Here is a 19,330-nt window from a genome sequence, read left to right on the forward strand (position 1 = left end):
CAAATCGAGTGATAAAACATACTCCAGTTTATAGTGCAAAATTATTGCGTGATGACTGGGGATAAAATTTAGTCCCATATGTTACTGTTGTTAACTTGCTCTGTGATAAATCCTCTGTACTGGAAAAACTAACATGTAGCTTTAGATTTGGTCTCAAAAAATAGTAATTAATGTATTTTGTGTGTTAGACTCAAGTTTAGAATTGTTAAGGGAAATATATGAATAGAAGTACCATAAAGTGGTTGGTGTAATTGACACGTTTCCTATGAAGAGTTAATATTGAAGCCTGAGAAGTTATGCACATGTCCCTGTTCACAATCAAGTCTCTTGATTGTGGTTATTGTTTAGTTCATTAGATATTTTAAGATTCTGTATTTTCTCATTTTAAAAAGCTATTATGAAATGGGATGTATCTTTGAACTAATAGCTTAACATACTGATGTTTTCATTTTTAAAAATTGAATATTCTCTTTATGACAGTTGTGTAAACCTTTTTAGTGAGCTTTGTAAGGTATCAGTAGTTTTGCTGTTAATTATATTATTATATTATATATAATATAATATAGATTGTGAACAAATTTTAGTGGGATCCTTCTTTCTGAAAATATAAGACACCATTCATTGATCAAATCCATTTGGTTTTCAGAAAGTAGGAAACTTGAAAGGTCAGTTTTAGTGTCATCTAGCAGGGGTTGGCAAACTATAGTCATCCATGGGCTAAATTCAGCCTATTGCCTGGTTTTGTACAGCCCATGAGCTAAATGTGGTTTTTATGTTTTTAAATGTTTGTGGAAAAAAAATCAAAAGAATAACATTTTGTGACATGTGAAAATTACATGAAATTCAAATTTCAGTGTCCGTAAATAAAGTTTTACTGGAACACAGCCACATCCGTTTGTTCACTATTTTTCTTGGGCTGTTTTTGTGTTACAGCAGCAGAATCAAAGAGTTGCAGAGAGTTTGTATGTGGTGCTCTCATCGCTTTATATGCTATTCAGTGCACTACACATCACAGTGATGCAGTTACAACTCTCCAGTATTTTAGGTGCTACACATAAAATCCATCTGTGTGGAAAGATATTTTCAGAGATGGAGTATGTAAAAATCTCATTACAGATCCTCATTACCAGAAGAACAGTATTAACATTATCTGCTTTGATAGGGGATACTGAACCCTAGTTAAATGAAGTGAAGTGTTATTCTCCCTGAAAAAGAATTCCACTCTCCTTAGTAGATCTGTGTCACAAAAATGATACTTTCTAATTTCATTGATAAAACATTTGTGAAGACTTGTTTTCTTTTTGTTACATAGTTATCTTAATTTTCTTCTTGGCCTAAAAATCCTAAAATATTTACTCTTGGACTCTTTTCTTAAGAAAAAGTTTGCCGACTCCTGTTACCTGGTATTTTTAAAGTAGTTTATACCACTGTCTTGTATTTATGGTTGAATATTGCTAGTAAGTTTATTTGGTCATCACTCTTCTTTGGTTACATAACATCTTTGGAAGTTATATTCTGCAGAATTATTTTAAATCATAATTGGCAGGTAGTTGTGTCATACAAAGATAGCAAGTTGATCTATTTCATTAGAATGTTTGAGATTCGATCAGTTGTTTGGGAGCTAGAATTGTGTGCTAAGAATGCAAGGTAAGCAAGGATAAGAAACGGGCTGTCAACCTTAGTGAGCTTGCCACCTTACTGAATTTACCAGCAGTTAAGCTCATTATCACTTACAATTCACTTAGCGAAAGCTGGGTTCCACACTTGCTCTAATTCATTTGTCCTCATCTTCAGCTGCACTTCAGAGTCATTTGGCAAGCTTTTAAAAATACCAGTTTCTGGGCCATACAGCAAATTAAATCAGAATGTTGTGGGGAGGAGGTAGAGGGTGGCAGCATTGGATCAGCAGCTAAAAGGTTCCCCGGTGAACATTAATTTGTGCCGAACACTTAATAGGCAAGTCATTTGGTTCAGTGCTTTGTTCTTCATGAGGAAAACGAGGTTAACAATTGCCTGCCAAGAGTCCCTGTTATATCTCTCATTGTGAGAATCAAATGATGTCATGAATATGAAATGACTGAAAAGACTATGATATACTTTTTAGTCAAGGTTTTCTTATAGTAATATTGTATGTTTATCTGGAGCCAGATTCCTGGTTGGGAAAACCCTATAAAATGGTTATGAGAGTCAAGTTTAATTTCTTTCCGTGACCTTGGGCAACATTTTTAACCTCTTAATCTTAAAATTCTTTGTCTTTAAAATGGAGATGATAATAGTACCTACCTCATAGTGTTGTTATGAGAATTAAATGAACTAATGCCTCTAAAACACTTATTAACAACCAGCAATGAACAATCTGAAAAGGAAATTGAGAAAGTAATTCCATAAAATAACATCTAAAAGAATAAAATACTTAGGAATAAATTAAATCAAGGAGGTGAAAGACTTGTACAATGAAAACTATAGGTGTATATCTAAAATACTGCTGAAAGAAATTAAAACCTAAATAAGTGGAAAGACATTCTATGTTCATGGATTGGAAGGCTTAATATTAAGATGTCAGTACTACTCAGAATGAGCTATGGGTTCAGTCAAATTCCAGTAGACTTTGCAGAAATGGAAAAGTCAATGTCCAAGTTTGTATAGAATTGCAAGGTGTCCCAAATAACCGAAACAGTCTTGAGGGAGAAAGACAAAGTTGGAGGACTCATATGTCCTGATTTCAGAATTTACTGCAAAGCTGCAGTCATCAAAATAGTGTGGTATCTAATAAGAACCTGCTATGTAAAAAAATAAAATAAAATTCAAAAAAAAAATAGTGTGGTACCGGCATAAGGATAGACACAGAGACCAATGGAATAGAATTGAGAGTCCAGAAATAAACCCATACATCTATGGCCATCAGATTTTTTTTTCCCCAGTGTCATTTATTATATTGACCTCTGGTTAGTACCTCAGTGGCGTGTGGATTAGGTGAGCAGTGTGAGTCTCCGAGAGGATGGGCATAGTGGACACTGAGAACATCCAATATCTGGTCCCCCATGATTGAGGTTCAGACCCTGAAATATGGGACCTACTCATGGTCTGAGAGCCTCTGTAGCAGAAGAGAAAACTGGTGGATCATGAAAACATTGGAGTATAGACCTATGTTATTTGTCCTTCATATTATTGTTTTATTTTTAAAAATTGGCTCCCAGGTGTCCAGAATTGGATTTATTATATTCCTTAGGTTCATGACACCTCTCATGACAGTGTCACCATTGGCTCATATACTGGCTCAAACATTGTTGACTCATACAAAAATTCAGATTTTTTCTTCTCTTGAGAAATTGAAGAATCCTCCAAAACATTGGTTCTGTTTCACTGCAAGGCAAAAATTAGTGGCTACTCAGAGTGCTGTCCCTATTCATACCAATCTCTGCTGTCTCCTGACCAAGAGAAGTTGAAGTATATCACTGGGCTTGAACTGTTATTCTTCAAGTGGAAGAATAATCAAGTGGAAAGTGAACTATTCTATTGTGTCCACTTCACTGATTTACATTACCTGCCTGTCAGCATTTGAGTTTGAGAACCCTGCTCTGGGGGGAAGGCCCTTACTATATGCAAAGCACTGAACTAACAGTTTTTCATACATTTTCCCTTTAATTCATATAAATAAGTTGAAGTGTTATCTCTGTTTTACAAGTGTGAAAGCTGAAGCTCAAAGAGCTAAATAACTGGCCCAAGATGATAAAAATTCTAATTTTTGATGCTGAGATTCAAACTTTGCATGGCCATTATATTTTAGATAAGGGTGCAAAGTCCATTCCATGGAGAAAGAATAGTCTCTTCAATAAATGGTGCTGAGACACCTGGATTTCCACATGCAGAAGAATGAGGTTGGACCCTACCTCACATCATATGCAAACATTAACTCAAAATGGGTCAATGACCTAAATATAAGAACTAAAACCATAAAACTCTTAGAAGAAAACATAGGGGTAAACCTTCATGACCTTAGGTTCAGCAGTGGATTCTTACATTTGACACCAAAAGCATGAGCAACAGCAACAAAAAGACAACTCATTTTAAAAATGGGCAAAGCACTTGAATAGACACTTCTCCAAAGAAGATGTACAAATGGGGAACAAACATGTGAAAGGATATTTAATATCATTAGTCGTTAGGAAAATGCAAATCAGACCCACAGTGAGATACCGTGTCTCACCTACTAGGACGACTGTAATTTAAAACAAAACCCCAGAAAACTAGTGTCGGTGAGGATGTGGAGAAAATTGGAATCCTCATACATTGCTAGGAGGAGTCTAAAATGATGCAGCTGCTGTGGAAAACAGTTTGGTGGTTCCTCAAAAAGTTAAACATGGATTTACCATGTAACTCAGCATGTCTACTCCTAGGCACATATCCAAAAGTATTGAAAATAGATTCAAACAGATACTTGTACTCCAGGGTTCATTGCAGCAGTATTCACAGTAGCAAAAACGTGGAGACAACTCACGTGTCCACCAACAGATGAATGGATAAACAAAATGTGGTGTATATATATATACAATGGAATGTTATTCAGCCATAAATTAGAGGTTACCAGAGGCTAAGGGAATGAGGGAAATGGAGAGGTATTGCTTAATCGGTAGAGTTTCAGGATGAAGTGATGAAGAAGTTTTGGAAAGATAGTAGTGATGGTTGCACAACGTTTTGAGTATAATTAATGCCACTGAATTGTACATTTAAAAATGGTTAAAATGGCCAATTTTATGTTATGTGTTTTTACCCAATAAATATGTTTAAAATGCTTATTAATATAACGTCTGACACATAGTAAGTCCTCAATAAAAGCTAGCCATTATGTTAATCATAACAGGTACAAAACAAACTCAAGTATGAAAAGACTTATCAGGCATGGAGGACTGTAGCTGCCATAAAAACTGTACTCTTAGTATCACCCATAAGATAAAGTAGCAGATTCAGAGCATTGATGGAGGGGCAGCTTATAGTCAAGTGGGGTAGACAAACAAACTATTAAAAATATAAAATAAATGTGGTCCAGTGGGTAGGACTCTGTGCTCCCAGTGCAGGGGGCCCGGGTTCAATTCCTGGTCAGGGAGCTAGATCCCACATGCATGCCGCAACTGGGAGCCCGCATGTGGCAAGTAAAGAGCCCGCATGCCGCAACTAAAAGATCCCCCATGCCGCAAGTAAAGATCCGCGTGCCACAACTGAGACCCAGCACAGCCGAGATAAATAAATAAATATTTTAAAATATATATATATAAGATAAAATTTAAAACTGTTAAAAACACTTGAGCATTAGAGTCAACAATACCTCAGGATTCCCTAAGAACATTACTGTTTTGACAAGAGACATCTAAAAAAGGATTGTTTTGAAAGTAGTTCTGTACTTTAAAAGATTGATACTAGTATCGTGTATTTCTACTCAGCTGGGTTACTTTTTTTTTTTTGCGGTACGCGGGCCTCTCACTGCTACGGCCTCTCCCGTTGCAGAGTACAGGCTCCGGATGCACAGGCCCAGCGGCCATGGCTCATGGGCCCAGCCGCTCCGCGGCATGTGGGATCCTCCCGGACTGGGGCACAAACCCGCGTCACCCGCATTGGCAGGCGGACTCTCAACCACTGCACCACCAGGGAACCCCTGGTTACTTTTTTTTTTTAGTTTTTGTATTTAAAGGATTTGCTTAGAAAATTAGGTTATGTGGAGTGCCTCATTCTACAAAAGTGTTGAATCTAAATGAAGTGTTTTTATATGATAGGAACATAAATTCTGCATTTAAACACTGAGAAAACTGCCTAGCATTTGCTTTTTATAAATTTTCAATCTTCTTTTCCAGGAAGATTCCTGATATTACACCCACTGTAAATGATCAGAAACCATCTGTATCAAAGTCTGGACGGAAGATTAAAGGAAGGGGCACAATTGTATGTGTGTTAAAACTGGACTTTTTTCAAATTACTTATCTTAAGCGGTAAAATGTTTTTACCTCTAGGCAAAATCCTAGCTTTAATCTTAGGTATAGTCCCAAAATCTGTCCAAGGAGCTAGTTGTATTCTGTATAGTTATGGGAAGGCACTGCTGTTAGATTAGTGTTTACTGCTGTGTTTGAATGGGTTTGAATATGAAATGAATGTGAAATAATCAGTATGCTGAGAAATGTTAGTATATTGAATAATCTAGGCTAATGAATATAACCATTAGGACTTCAAAGAGGAAATTGTTGTGTGTGATTACAGGTGAATCTCCAGCTTTCCCATTTTTTTTTAGTTTGACACAACTTCATACCATCTTCTTGGTACTTCAGTCGTTATTGCCTTTGAATGGCGTCAGATTGGGTCTTATACCTACCTCTGTCCTATAGCAGATTACAATTAAGAGATATTTTGAAGGTAGTTATTCCTAACTTTGTTTTTAAAGCGCTATCACACACCTCCAAGATCAAGATCCTGTTCCGAATCAGATGATGATGATAGCAGTGAAACTCCTCCTCACTGGAAAGAAGAAATGCAGAGATTAAGAGCATATAGACCGCCTAGTGGAGAAAAATGGAGTAAAGGAGATAAGTAAGTATAAGTACAATCCTGTGTCCTCTATATTTTAAGTCTTAAGGGGATAGAGACATATTTCTGGACTTTTCACTAAATATTTACCTTTAAAATTAGACTATGACCAAAGAGAATATATTTGGGAATGCTTGGTGAAATGGGAGGAGGGCTGCTTGACTTCGGGTGCTTTTAAATCAAAATTCTGTTTTCCCTCACAAGACTATAACCCTCCTGAATTTCTTAAAGATTTCTTGTTCAATTTTAGAAATAATCAGGACTTAAAAAAAATTATATAGCAGATTCTTTCCTAGCAGATTCTTTCATAGTCACTAATGAATAAATGGCTAGATAGGGAAATCTGTACCCAGTGTGTGTGTTAACTTCTGACCCCAGGGACTTTTGTTTCTTCAGAAGTGTATCCATGTCCTGTCTTCAGTGACACTCCACAGTGCAGTATCTAGTTTAGAAATGGGGCTGGCCCCAGAATAGCTAGTGCAAAATATACCAATGGGACCCTGTGTACTTGTTCATGGTAGAATTCTGTTTTTCTCTCTGGGCATCCAGCAGAATGGTTCGAAGTTAGAAGAGGAGGAAAAGGTGTGCGTCTGCTGTGTGGAAGTGGTGTAGACACAGTGGCACTGAGAACTCTGAGTTTTGAGCCCTGATATTGCCACTGAGATATTGTAAAGTCTGCATCTATTTAATGTACTTTTCCCCTAATTTCTGTACTAAGTAGTTTAACTAAAACCATAGGGGAAAGTTGTTGATTACCTGTATGAGGCTGAGATAAAAACAGTAGTCATGTTTTTAAGGAATTCCCTGGTGGTCCAGTGGTTAGGACTCGGGAGTTTTCCCTGCTGGTGCTCGGGTTCGATCCCTGGTCAGGGAACTAAGATCCCACAAGCCGTGCAGCCAAAAAAGAAAAAGAGGCTTCGCCTAAAGTTCAGGCAGTTATCCTGTATCTGCAGAGAATTAACAGAATTGTTTGGGAGCTTGATTTGATTCTCCCTCAGAAATTATTCCTGGAGGCAGAGTGTTATTGAGTGGATGATAGCCAGGAACTCAGTAGGGCAGCAGTGCTTTTGTGATTGCTGTAGTTGCTTTGCTTTTCAAAACTATTTTCCTATCGAATTTGAAAATTCTTGGCTTGGCTCTGAAAAAAATCCTTTTGTAAGTCTGATAGTAGTGATCTGATAGTAATGATCTCTTAGAAATTACAAGGTCGGGACCAGGCCTATCAGCTGTTGGTTTATCCTTCCTATGTGTGCTTAAAGTGTTGACAGAGTCAGTACTTGGTTGTTAACTAAGCTTTTGCTGATGCATTTGTATTGACAACAAATGTGTTTTAATTTTAAAGCATAGAAAACATGCTTGTAAATAATTGCATGCATATTATGTCCTTTTCTATAGGTTAAGTGACCCCTGTTCAAGCCGATGGGATGAAAGAAGCTTGTCCCAGAGATCCCGATCGTGGTCCTATAATGGATATTATTCAGATCTGAGTACAACAAGACACTCTGATGGTCACCATAAAAAACGCAGAAAAGAGAAAAAAGTTAAGCATAAAAAGAAAGCTAAAAAGCAGAAACATTGCAGAAGGCACAAACAGACTAAGAAGAGAAGGATTATTGTACCATCTGACATAGAATCCTTAAAATCTTCCACCCGAAGAGTGAAATCCTCATGTGATAGAGAAAGGAGATCTCGTTCTTCCTCGTTGTCATCTCATCACTCGTCCAAGAGGGACTGGTCTAAATCTGATAAGGATGACCAGAGCTCTTCAACCCATTCCAGCAGAGACTCATACAGATCAAAATCTCACTCACAGTCTTATTCTAGAGGAAGCTCAAGATCAAGGACTCCGTCAAAATCCTCATCACATTCTCGAAGTAGATCAAAGTCCAGATCTAGTTCTAAGTCAGGGCACCAAAGAACAGCATCAAAATCACCAAGAGGAACAGCCTCTCAGTTAAGTGAAAATAAACCTGTTAAAACAGAACCTTTAAGAGCAACAGTGACACAAAGTGAAAATGTTTTAGTACAGCCAGTGGTGGCGGAAAATATTCCTGTAATACCACTGAGTGACAGCCCTCCTCCTTCAAGGTGGAAGCCTGGACAGAAGCCCTGGAAGCCTTCTTATGAACGAATCCAGGAAATGAAAGCTAAAACAACCCATTTGCTGCCCATCCAAAGCACTTATGGTTTAGCAAATGTTAAAGAGACTGGTAGTTCATCATCCTACCATAAAAGAGAAAAAAATTCAGAAAGTGATCGGAGCGCTTATTCAAAATACAGTGATAGAAGTTCAGAAAGTTCACCAAGGTCAAGGAGCAGATCTTCCAGGAGTAGATCTTATTCCAGGTCATACACAAGATCTCGAAGTTTAGCTAGTTCACATTCAAGGTCTAGGTCTCCCTCATCTAGATCTCATTCACGAAATAAATACAGTGACCACTCACGGTGTAGTAGATCATTTTCATACTCTTCTGTTAGCAGTGATGATGGAAGACGAGCCAAGAGAAAATTTAGATCCAATGGGAAAAAAAACAACACCTCAAATAAAAGGCACAGCAGCAGCTCTGAAAAGACACTTCGTAGTAAATATGTCAAAGGCAGAGACAAGTCTTCATGTCATAGAAAGTACAGTGAAAGCAGGTCATCTTTAGATTATTCTTCAGACAGTGAACAGTCAAGTGTTCGGGTTACACAGTCAGCCCAGGAAAAAGAGAAGCAAGTCCAAATGGACATGAATAATAAACAAGAGAAAAACAGAGATGGAGAGAAATCTAAGCCTGAACGGGAATGCCCTCATTCAAAAAAAAGAACTTTGAAAGAAAGTCCTTCTGATTACTTTAGAAGTGGCAGTAAGCCCAAAAGGAAGAATTATGCTGGGAGTAAATGGGACTCTGAGTCAAATTCTGAACAAGATGTAACTAAAAACAGTAAAAATAATTCCCGGCCATCTTCTGATAAGGAGGAAGGTGAAGCCACTTCAGATTCTGAGTCAGAGTTGGGTGAAATTCACATCAAAGCCAAACCAGCAACTAAGTCTTCAGCAAATACTTTACTGCCTGATGGTAATAGTGCCTGGAAATCAAGCAAGCAGCGGTCATCAACCTCTGATTCTGAGGGGTTCTATTCCAATTCAGAAAACAGTAGAGGAAAACCCCACAAGCATAAACACAGCTCCAAGGAGCATCTTAAAAGGGAACATACCAAAAAAGCAAAAGAGAAATTGAAAGGGAAAAAAGATAAAAAACACAAGGCTCCAAAACGAAAACAAGCGTTTCACTGGCAGCCTCCACTAGAATTTGGTGAAGAGGAGGAGGAGGAGGTTAACGAAAAGCAAGTTACTCAGGAAGCAAAAGAGAAAAAACAACTTTCTGAAAACAGTGAAGCCGCAAAAGAAAATATTCCCCAAACTGAGAAGCCCTGTGAAGATGGCAGTCTTTCAGGTAAACATAATCCAATAACGGTTTCATCAGATACTGGTCGGCCTACTAAAGATGATAGTAAACTCAGTGTGTCTCCCGCAGCTTTAAACGCTGAGGAAAATGTGGTCAGTTCTCCCCCGAACATTCAGCATATTGAAGAGAGCATCCCAAGCGGAGTGGAGGATCTGCTTCAAACAGATGACAACATGGAGATTTGCACTCCTGATAGGAGTTCCCCAGCAAAGGCCGAGGGGGCTTCCCCTCTAGGAAATTCAAGGCTTGACACCCCGGATATAAGCATTTTTCTAAAGCAGGATATGCCAGCAGAGCATCCTGAGGCAGAGTTGGGAAAACAGGACAGCAGCGTGTCAGAAAGCAAAACGGTGGGTGAGGTGGGAAAACAGGACGGCAGCTCTGCCAGCTTGGCCACTGCTCTAGAAAGCACTGTGAAGAGAGAGGTGGCTGAGAAAAGCCAGACCAGCCTCATGGATAATAAATGGAAGCCCCTGCAAGGTGTGGGGAACCTGGCAGCACCGTCTGCTACTACATCAAGTGCTGTGGAGGTTAAGGCACTGACTGCTGTGCCTGAAATGAAACCACAAGGCTTGAGGATAGAAATTAAAAGCAAAAATAAAGTTCGGCCTGGGTCTCTCTTTGATGAAGTAAGAAAGACAGCACGCTTAAACCGGAGGCCAAGAAATCAGGAGAGTTCGAGTGATGAGCAGACACCTAGTCGGGATGGTGATAGCCAGTCCAGGAGTCCAAGTAGATCTCGAAGTAAATCTGAGACCAAATCAAGGCACAGAACAAGGTCTGTCTCCTACAGTCACTCAAGGAGTCGATCGAGAAGTTCCACATCATCTTATCGGTGAGCATTATTCTCTTTTCCTTTTTTTCTCCCAAGGAGAGTCTGTTATTGTTTTGCTTGGAAGAACATCAGAGTTAGGGACAAGATCACTGTTTCCCAATATCTGGGAGGGAATAAGGAGAAAGCTTGTTTTGTGTGACTCACAGAGCAGGCTGAGGACACAGGGAGCGGAGATTTCAGGGGAAGAAATTTGGGCTCAGGGTAAAAAATCTGTTGCTGTCAATTAAAGCTCCATGGCAATTGCAGTGAGTTGCCGTGATAGGTGGCAAGTTCTCCATTTTTAAAGGAGTGAGGCTGCTCTCTCTACTGTTAGTGATGCCTTAGAAGGGAATCTTGCATTTACAGAATATGTAGGATTTCGAGATCAGTAATCTAACCCTCCATTTTATACAAGGGGAGGGTGAGGGCCAGAGAGGCAAAGTCACCTGCCAAGGACTTGCATCTAGTTGATCTTTATTCAAGGGGCAGGAAATGGTAAAAATGATCATCTTAAGATTGACTGGTTACGTCTAACTATTGTCATCAGCATAGACTGGCTAATGCAGAGAATGAGCATTTTTTAAACTAAAAAAATTGGTGATGGTGGTATGAAGTTAACAAGTAATTTGTATTCTTTTCTTTTCCTTGTAAATGTTTCATGGTTTTGCCTCACTGCCTCTGACTCATATCCTTTATTACGTTGTGCTTGATTTTCATCACTTGAACTTAAAATGCAGTAAGAATCTTTAACTTTTTTTCGTCCTAGTTTTCTATCAGTCATTTTCTTCCCTTACCCAGATTTCTTTAAAAATAGGGGCCAACATTTACCATCTACAATAACCATCTCCCATTTACTCTTCAGTTGCCTGCAGTTTGTATTCTGTGCCTTCCCTCCCCCATCTCACTCAGCTGACTGAGATTTTCAGGTACTTCCGCATGGCCAGTGCCAGGGCATGTTTTCAGTCCCTTCAGTCCTTCTAGAAGCCCTCTGCTAGCTCTCCTCATTCCCTCTCAGACCATTCCATGCTTGAGTTGTTGGCATCTCTACCTCCTCCTGCTCTGACTCCCAGCAAGGCCCAGAGAGCTGGTGAATCCTGGCCTTTTGTCTCCGGGTTCATATTCTAGATGAAGGTGCCTGTTGAGCTACTCCAGCCTCGTGTCCGCTCGGTGTGTACTTACCGTTTACACTCAGACAGCTCTGAGCTGTTGGTGACGCTGGCCATTCTCATCTGCCTTCCTGCCCCTGCCTTTGGAGTGGGTGGTATTTCATTTCATACATGAAGACAGTGAGGCATGGAAACGCTAAGAAATTTGCTCTTAAGTTGGGCAGCTCACAGGTAGTAGACTGAGATAGCTAAACTTTGCCTCCCTGTTTCGGTTACTTAAGTGGGCCTGACTTCCCTTCTGGCCTGCGAACTCAGTGAAGTCAGGGGCTGTTTGCTACTCATTTTTCATTCACCTAACAGAGTCGCTCTATAATTGTTTGTTGAGTAAATGACTAGGATCTTATGAGAACAGAATGTGTCTTTGCCAATAAACTGCATCTGTCTTCCAAAACATAAGTACATACTGAATAAAACCTATGAAGATACTACCTGAGTATCACATACACAGGGGTATTGTTCAGTTCCTGAATGACAAGCATAAACTAGGGGAAGCAGGGTGGGGGCAAAATTGCATTAAGTTTCTTGTTTGTTTTATTAAATATTAAATAGGTATAAATTTTTTTAATGATTAAGGTATAAAAAATAATTTTAAATGGTATCTAGCTTTAAAAATAGAGCTTTGACATACCTAATGTAGTCCTACCCGATGCTACCCTATTTTCTCTCTTCTCTCCTGGAGTTAAACATTGTTCTAAACTTCTGTTATAATTTTGTTGTTTTTCTTTGTAGTTTTACTATAAATGTTTCTATCTATATATAATGTTGCTTTTGCTTGTTTTCAAACAAAATCCTTTTTTATAGGTATAGATAATTCTACGTTTGCCTTTTTCACTCAACATTATGTTCCCAAGAGTTACCTCTGTTGATACATGGCAGCTGTAGTTCATTTTCCTACTTTAGAATATTTCAGTATATATCTGTGTTAATTTTTTTTTAACCCATTCTACTGTTAATGGAGATTTGGATTGTTTCCTCTTCTGGTATTACAAGTAGGGCTCCTATGAACATACCTGTATCAGCCTTTTCTGTTTTCTCTTTATTTCATTCTGTTCAGTTTAAACCCTCATTAGCCGTCTCTGTGATACCCACTGGGAGGAGTTCGTGAGAGACCTTTCCAGAGACCTTTCCTCTTGTTGGGTTTTTCCCCTCCTGCCCTACTAGTAATTAGTTTTAACAGCATAATGAGTTAACATGATTTCTATATTCTCCACTCTTACTTGTAGATCAAGAAGCTACTCCAGAAGTCGGAGCAGAGGGTGGTACAGCAGAGGCCGCACAAGAAGCCGGAGCAGTTCCTATCGCAGTTACAAAAGCCATAGGTGAGCTTGTGAATCCTGTCCTACTGTGGGGTCTCCATCTGTCTTCTTTTGAAGGCCTGCCCTGCACAGGCAGAGTGGGGTAGCTGTTGAAAAGGGTTTTGTCATTGCTGACTATCAGACAGGCCTACTTACTCACCTAGTTCTTTCTTTCAAAGAGCTATTGGATTCTTACTGGCTGATCTCAAGATGGGATCTTATCAGAGTGAGGAAAGAGAAGCAGTAGAAATATTTAAAAGAGGCCCTGACTACCACCTGAACCCCCAGTACATCCTCTTTAACCTAAGTTTCCATCTGCAGTCATCTCTTGACTCGGGTTAGATATTGGGAGAGGAGGACTATTAAAAGAGGACAAAGGAAGAAGTGTGTGTGTGGTGGGTGACCCCAAGTTTCTGGTTTTCCCAGCTTCTTCCAGCCCCTTTTTGCCTCTCAGATATTTACCACTGCTGCAGCTTCATTTTACTTACAAGTGTCACACCTGTGTCTTCCCCTTCCCCACCCAGTTCCTCCCCAGCGACTTTCTTGATGTGCACCTCATAGAAGAATTGTGTAAAACTTCTAACGTTTCTTGTGAAATCCAACATGCTTTTTAAAAAAATTCCAATATACTTTTGATATGAAAATGAAATAAATATAGCTTCTGGATTTCATTGTGTTTTCTCCTTAATGGGCAAATAAATGTCTAGATTTTTGATGTAGCCTGTCCTGATCCACAAGTTGATAGCCCCTCATGTGATTCCTATTAGGACGTCCAGCAGGAGCAGATCCAGAAGCAGCTCATACGATCCCCACAGTCGGTCCAGGTATGGACAGGGGTTGGGAAACCACCTGTGGGGGCAGAATTAAAAGGGCCTTGTTTTATAAAGCCCTTAATTCCCTTTTAAAAGGTGTTGTATGTTATTGAAAAACATATGTTTGTCTTTTTGAACAGTTTTTAATCTGTTGGCCCATTGTGCTCTAGTGTCAAAAGTGATAATTGATGTCGAATTGTAATGGCAGGGATTTATTGACTATAATTGTCTGATAAGATCCATGAGATTCAATTGAACTAACTCAGTGTTAATTTTGTGATATTTTTCAATGCAGAAAAGAAACTATAACATTTTTCTGTTTAATACGGTAAGTGTGATTTGGGGCAGTTGTTAAATGTTTCCAGTACTTGTTCTGCAGATGTGTCTTCATACTGTCATATCGTGCCCATGTTCTAAGAGGACACTTAAGAAGCTAAAAAGAAATGGGAATATATGAGTATTTGAATGGGAAGATTTAGTGTTTGTTATTGCTGTTTAAAGCAGGTCCTACACTTACGATAGCTACTATAGCAGGAGTCGGAGTCGAAGTAGAAGCCAGAGGAGTGACAGTTATCACCGAGGCAGAAGCTACAATAGGCGGTCCAGGTGGGTCTCTGTTCTTTCAAGCACTGTAAGTTACTGTGGGCACTTAGGGTGTGGGGTGAGAGACTGCTGTAGAAGAGAAAGCACCATCTTCTGAGGACAGAAATACTTCTTTCTCTGCCTGAACTTCATCAACCCAAAGGCAGTTACTGAAAGTGGCCTTTGTATGAAGAGTTGCTGGGTAGTATTTACTGGTGGTTGTTAATGTTTGAATCTAAAATGGATTTTTAAATATTCACATATCCTTGGACAAACATTTCTTTTGGAAGGAATGAGAGAAGGCAACTCAAACCATGGCCCATTCTTTAAATAGGGTTGCTTGTTAGAACTAACAGCCAATTTGTCAGTGTTTTAAATTTTAAAAAGGTAATATTTTTAAAACTGTAACATAATATATAATACTTAGGATTGCAGTTTATACGGTTAAAAATGTTTATATATTGTATGTATTTATAGGTATGTTTTATGTAACATATGGCTCATACTGTGGGTTGCTTTTTGTAATGTCCCTTTCCTGGTGGCTTCTGGTCTTACCCTTCCCCCATACCTTACAACTACAGTCAGTCGTGCTTGTAGGATATCAGTGTGATCTGGACACTCCCTTGTTTGAAACTCTTCAAGGATGCCCCACTGCCTTCAGGGGCAGATCCATGCTCCTCAGCATTGCATGGAGGCCTCTCCACCTACCAACTCCAGCTTGGGCTTTTCTGTCTTCCCTGCGCTGACGTTCTGGAAGCTTTTTCTTTTTCTGCCTAGAGAGTCACATGCCCACTTCACCATCTCCCCTCCTGCCTCTTGAAATAGCCAATTCTCAACTACTCTGCAGGTCTCCACTGCAACCCACTCACTGCCCCAGGGAAGCCCTTCCTGACTGCTCACTCTGAGATATGTTGCCCTCTCGCCGCATGTGCTTTATTTATCTTGCCCCCTATTCTGTACTATCCTTGAGCCCCAGGAAACTCTACATAGTCTACTCTGTGTGTGCCCTTTGCATCTAGTAAAGTGACTGGCTCTCTGTGAATATTTTTCGAAATAACTGAATGGTGACCATAACCAAGTCTTCTTGACTCACTCTCCCAGTGGTCCTGTCCCTGCCCCACCTCACCCTCACCGCTTATTGGCCTCCCATTTTGATTTGATTTTGATTTCCTTGTCTTTTAATGAAACTCTCTTTGTGGGCCTTTTTTCCCTTACTTCCTCAGTCTAATTAAATATTGATGTTCATTTTGGGTAACATGGAAAATTATTCTCACATATATGAGTGGATTTCAAGTAATTCCCCAAGAAGTTTCTTTATTTTATCTTAACCTGATATTACCACCATCTGTCATTGACATCTTTGAAAAGTCTGCAGTATTGCCACAGTCAATACCCCGCTCGCCAACCCACTATGCTGTGCCTCTTCAAGCCACTTGCTTTCAGGCCACTCATATCAAAGAAGAAGCTACAAGAGGAATTCAGAGGGTTGACAATTAAAAGGTATTTCTGTTTTTGTTTTGTTATACAGGAGTTGTAGATCTTATGGCTCTGACAGTGAAAGTGATCGAAGTTACTCTCATCACCGGAGTCCCAGTGAAAGCAGCAGATATAGTTGAAAGTGTCCCCTTTTTTTGATATAAATTGTATCTTATTTGTAAATATCTGGTAACTTAAAAGTTTAAGAAACTTAATGGCAGTCTGTTGTTCTGTTTCAATATTAGAGATGAAGTTGAAAAATAGACACTTAAAATTGTTATTTGTTCATTTACACGTGCGTAGAATTTAAAATACAGATATGTCTCCTAAAAATATTTGTATGCCACATTTTACAGTAGCCAACTATGGAAATGAATTTCATTTTCTTGAATCAAGAAATCATGAAATTTAAATATAATTTGCAATATTATTTTAGATAGATTATTTCTCTCCATCTCATGTATTTCTTAGAATACAGACTCTTTTTGCCCGTTTTTAAGGTTTTAGCATATATGCTGCCAAGCATAGAACTGTGAAGGAGAACTGTGAAAGGTGACCAAAAACTTATATACCAATTACACAGAATCTTATACATGTGTGCTCTTAAAAACAAACTGCCCAGAACTGATACTAATGGTAGCCAGGAGTATAAGGCAGTGGCTCTGGGGTTCTTAATTCATTCCTTACTTCTTTGTTGTCTCAGAGGATCAGAAAAGTAGTCACCATACAGCCCAGTATACGTATTATTTCAGGCTGGCGGGTGAGGTTAAGAAGAGTAAATCAGCCTTAACTATAAATACCTGCACTGTCTCTAAAGCCCTAATGTTTTATGTGCTTTCTAATAAATACTATCAGAAGTTCGGTTTGTAAAAAGACAATTCTATTCCAGTTCATGCTTTGGTGCTTGGTACCTTTTGGTGCATTATTCTTACATACTATACATTAGAATTCCGTCAGAGAGAGAAATGAATTTTTAAAAATTCATTGGCACCAAACATGGGTCCTTCTAAGCTCTATTCACTTTAAATATTTGGAGGGCCTCTCTCAAGCACAGGTGTGGGCTGGAGGCCATGGAGCAGGCAGGATTGGCATGGGGTTGTGTGGCCCCTGGGGTCTGCTGCACAGAACTGATGCGTGTGTCCCTGGAGGAGTTGATTGGAGAGTGGACTTCAAAAGTAACACCAAGATCTCCCTGCCACCATCCTGGGCACATTTTGCAGGGCTTTACTTTTAAGTCTTTCAAGTAAGAGGCAGATGCAAGAGCAGTTGAACTGTTCTCAGCACCCGCCAGCATGTTTCCCTGTTTCAGTGGCCTGCACTGACTCAGTGAAGCCTGGTGTGAGATGGTAAACCTACGACAACAGACAGGGAATCGGGGTGTGCAGTACTGCATAGATTACACACTTTCACAGTCTTGGGTGGTTCCTACAAAAATGATTTGACCTGTAAAAACTGGTGAGATTTTTTTTTTTTTTGCGGTACGCGGGCCTCTCACTGTTGTGGCCTCTCCAATTGTGGAGCATAGGCTCCGGACACGCAGGCAGGCTCAGCGGCCATGGCTCACGGGCCCAGCCGCTCCGCGGCATGTGGGATCTTCCCAGACCGGGGCACGAACCCGTGTCCCCTGCATCGGCAGGCGGACTCTCAACCACTGTGCCACCAGGGAAGCCCTGGTGAGATTTTTTTTAACCTTTAGTTTGAGTTTTTTCCCCAAGTGTACTTAATCACCTTAGTGCCAGTTTAATCCAGTTATGCAGAAGAAATTCATATTGGATGTTTGATGCAGAACTCTGTGCCATCCTACCCCAGGGCTTGCCTGGTGTACTTGGGAAGTGGGAAAGAGCCCTCAGTTGGAGGGATCTGACCACCCCTGATGGATGGAGGGGTGACCTTGGATATATTAAAACCATCACCCACAAAAGGTTCATAAACAGGGTTGTGTCCAGTTGTTTGCCAAGTTGATAGATGAGAATACATTAGAAAATAGGACCTAAGTCAAACAAACATACTTGATAGTGAATACAGAACAATGTGCGATCATATGAAGGGTTTTCAGAAGTTGCCTGTGGAGGAGAATATTGCTTTAATAATATGCAGTGGAAAGAAACTGCATTTAGAACCCAAACAAAAACCGCCAAATCTAATTACGTTAAGAAGAGTTACCTTTGGGCAGTGTATTAGTTTTCTATTGCTGTGTAACAAATGACCCCAAACTTTGCAGCTTAAAGCAGCACTCATTTCTTAGCTTACAGTTCTGTAGCTCATGAGTCCAGCACAGTATGGCTGGATTCTCTGCTCAGGGTCTCACAAGGCTGAAATCAAGGGTCAGCAGGGCAGCATTCCTTTATGGAGGCTCTGGGGAAGAATCTGCTTCCAAGTTCATTCAGATTGTTAGCAGTATTCACTTCCTTGCTGGCTGGCAGCCGGGGTCCTCTTTCTCGGCTCCTTAAGGCTGCTCGCATTCCTTCTTGTGTGCTTCCCTCCATCTTCAAACCAGCAATGGCCCATCGAGGCCTTCTTCTCATGCTTCAGGTCTCTCTGCCTTCCTCCTCTGTTTTGAGGTTCGTGTGATTAGATGAAGCCCACTGAGATAGTCTCCCTATGTTAAGGTCAGCTGTGCCACAGAACATAATCACAGAAGTGGTATCGCATTCACAGGTTCCTGGGATTGGGGCATGAAATAGGGGAAGGGGCATTTTAGAATTCTGCCTCCCACAGGCGATAACTTCGCCTGTTGTGCTGTGGGTAGAATTTTACCCTGAAAAGGTGGGCCCTAGAAGCCTCGTTTGTTTTCTCCATGGAAAAGAACAGCCCTCAGCTGCAGCATTCAACTTGTGTGTTTACTGAATGGACTACAGAAATAGCTTTTCTTCATGAAGGGGGTGGTTCTGTGTTTTCAGTTACTTTTTAATGAAATTGAATTATGTGTATTGTGCTTCTTAATAGACGAGGCATTATTGGACTGGTTTTGTAATGTCCTGTTTACTGCAAACGAAACATGATAGAGCTGGTGTTGTTCAGAAACTGTAGAAAATACTTTTGTACATATTGGTAATGTCTGATTTGTATACACTTCATTTAAATTTCCCTAAAACTGGAAAGGGGGGCCTTGTAGACATTAAAATATATACTTAGTCTAAGTTTGAGTCTGTGCATGTTTCAT

General features: G+C 39.8%; 1 protein-coding gene across 18 annotated transcripts in view; it reads left to right on the plus strand.

Annotated features, from left to right (window-relative positions):
* The window catches only part of NKTR (natural killer cell triggering receptor), a 49,649-nt gene extending 30,342 nt beyond the window's left edge, over nucleotides 1-19,307 (plus strand). For 13 of the 18 annotated variants that reach the window (XM_032648430.1, XM_032648442.1, XM_032648437.1 and 10 more), the window contains 8 exons: nucleotides 5,847-5,934; nucleotides 6,428-6,573; nucleotides 7,966-10,857; nucleotides 13,226-13,321; nucleotides 14,065-14,121; nucleotides 14,405-14,437; nucleotides 14,611-14,715; nucleotides 16,220-19,307. In XM_032648430.1, the coding sequence (XP_032504321.1) occupies nucleotides 5,847-5,934; nucleotides 6,428-6,573; nucleotides 7,966-10,857; nucleotides 13,226-13,321; nucleotides 14,065-14,121; nucleotides 14,405-14,437; nucleotides 14,611-14,715; nucleotides 16,220-16,307 (3,505 nt within the window). In that variant the 3' untranslated portion in view covers nucleotides 16,308-19,307. Of the gene's footprint in view, nucleotides 1-5,846; nucleotides 5,935-6,427; nucleotides 6,578-7,965; nucleotides 10,858-13,225; nucleotides 13,322-14,064; nucleotides 14,122-14,404; nucleotides 14,438-14,610; nucleotides 14,716-16,219 lie in introns of those variants that run through there. The other 5 variants (XM_032648436.1, XM_032648432.1, XM_032648433.1 and 2 more) reach the window with 5 other exon arrangements.
* Nucleotides 19,308-19,330: the final 23 nt, after the last annotated feature.

This window comes from Phocoena sinus, chromosome 11, assembly GCF_008692025.1.
Source record: "Phocoena sinus isolate mPhoSin1 chromosome 11, mPhoSin1.pri, whole genome shotgun sequence".
In the NCBI taxonomy this organism is placed as follows: domain Eukaryota; kingdom Metazoa; phylum Chordata; class Mammalia; order Artiodactyla; family Phocoenidae; genus Phocoena; species Phocoena sinus.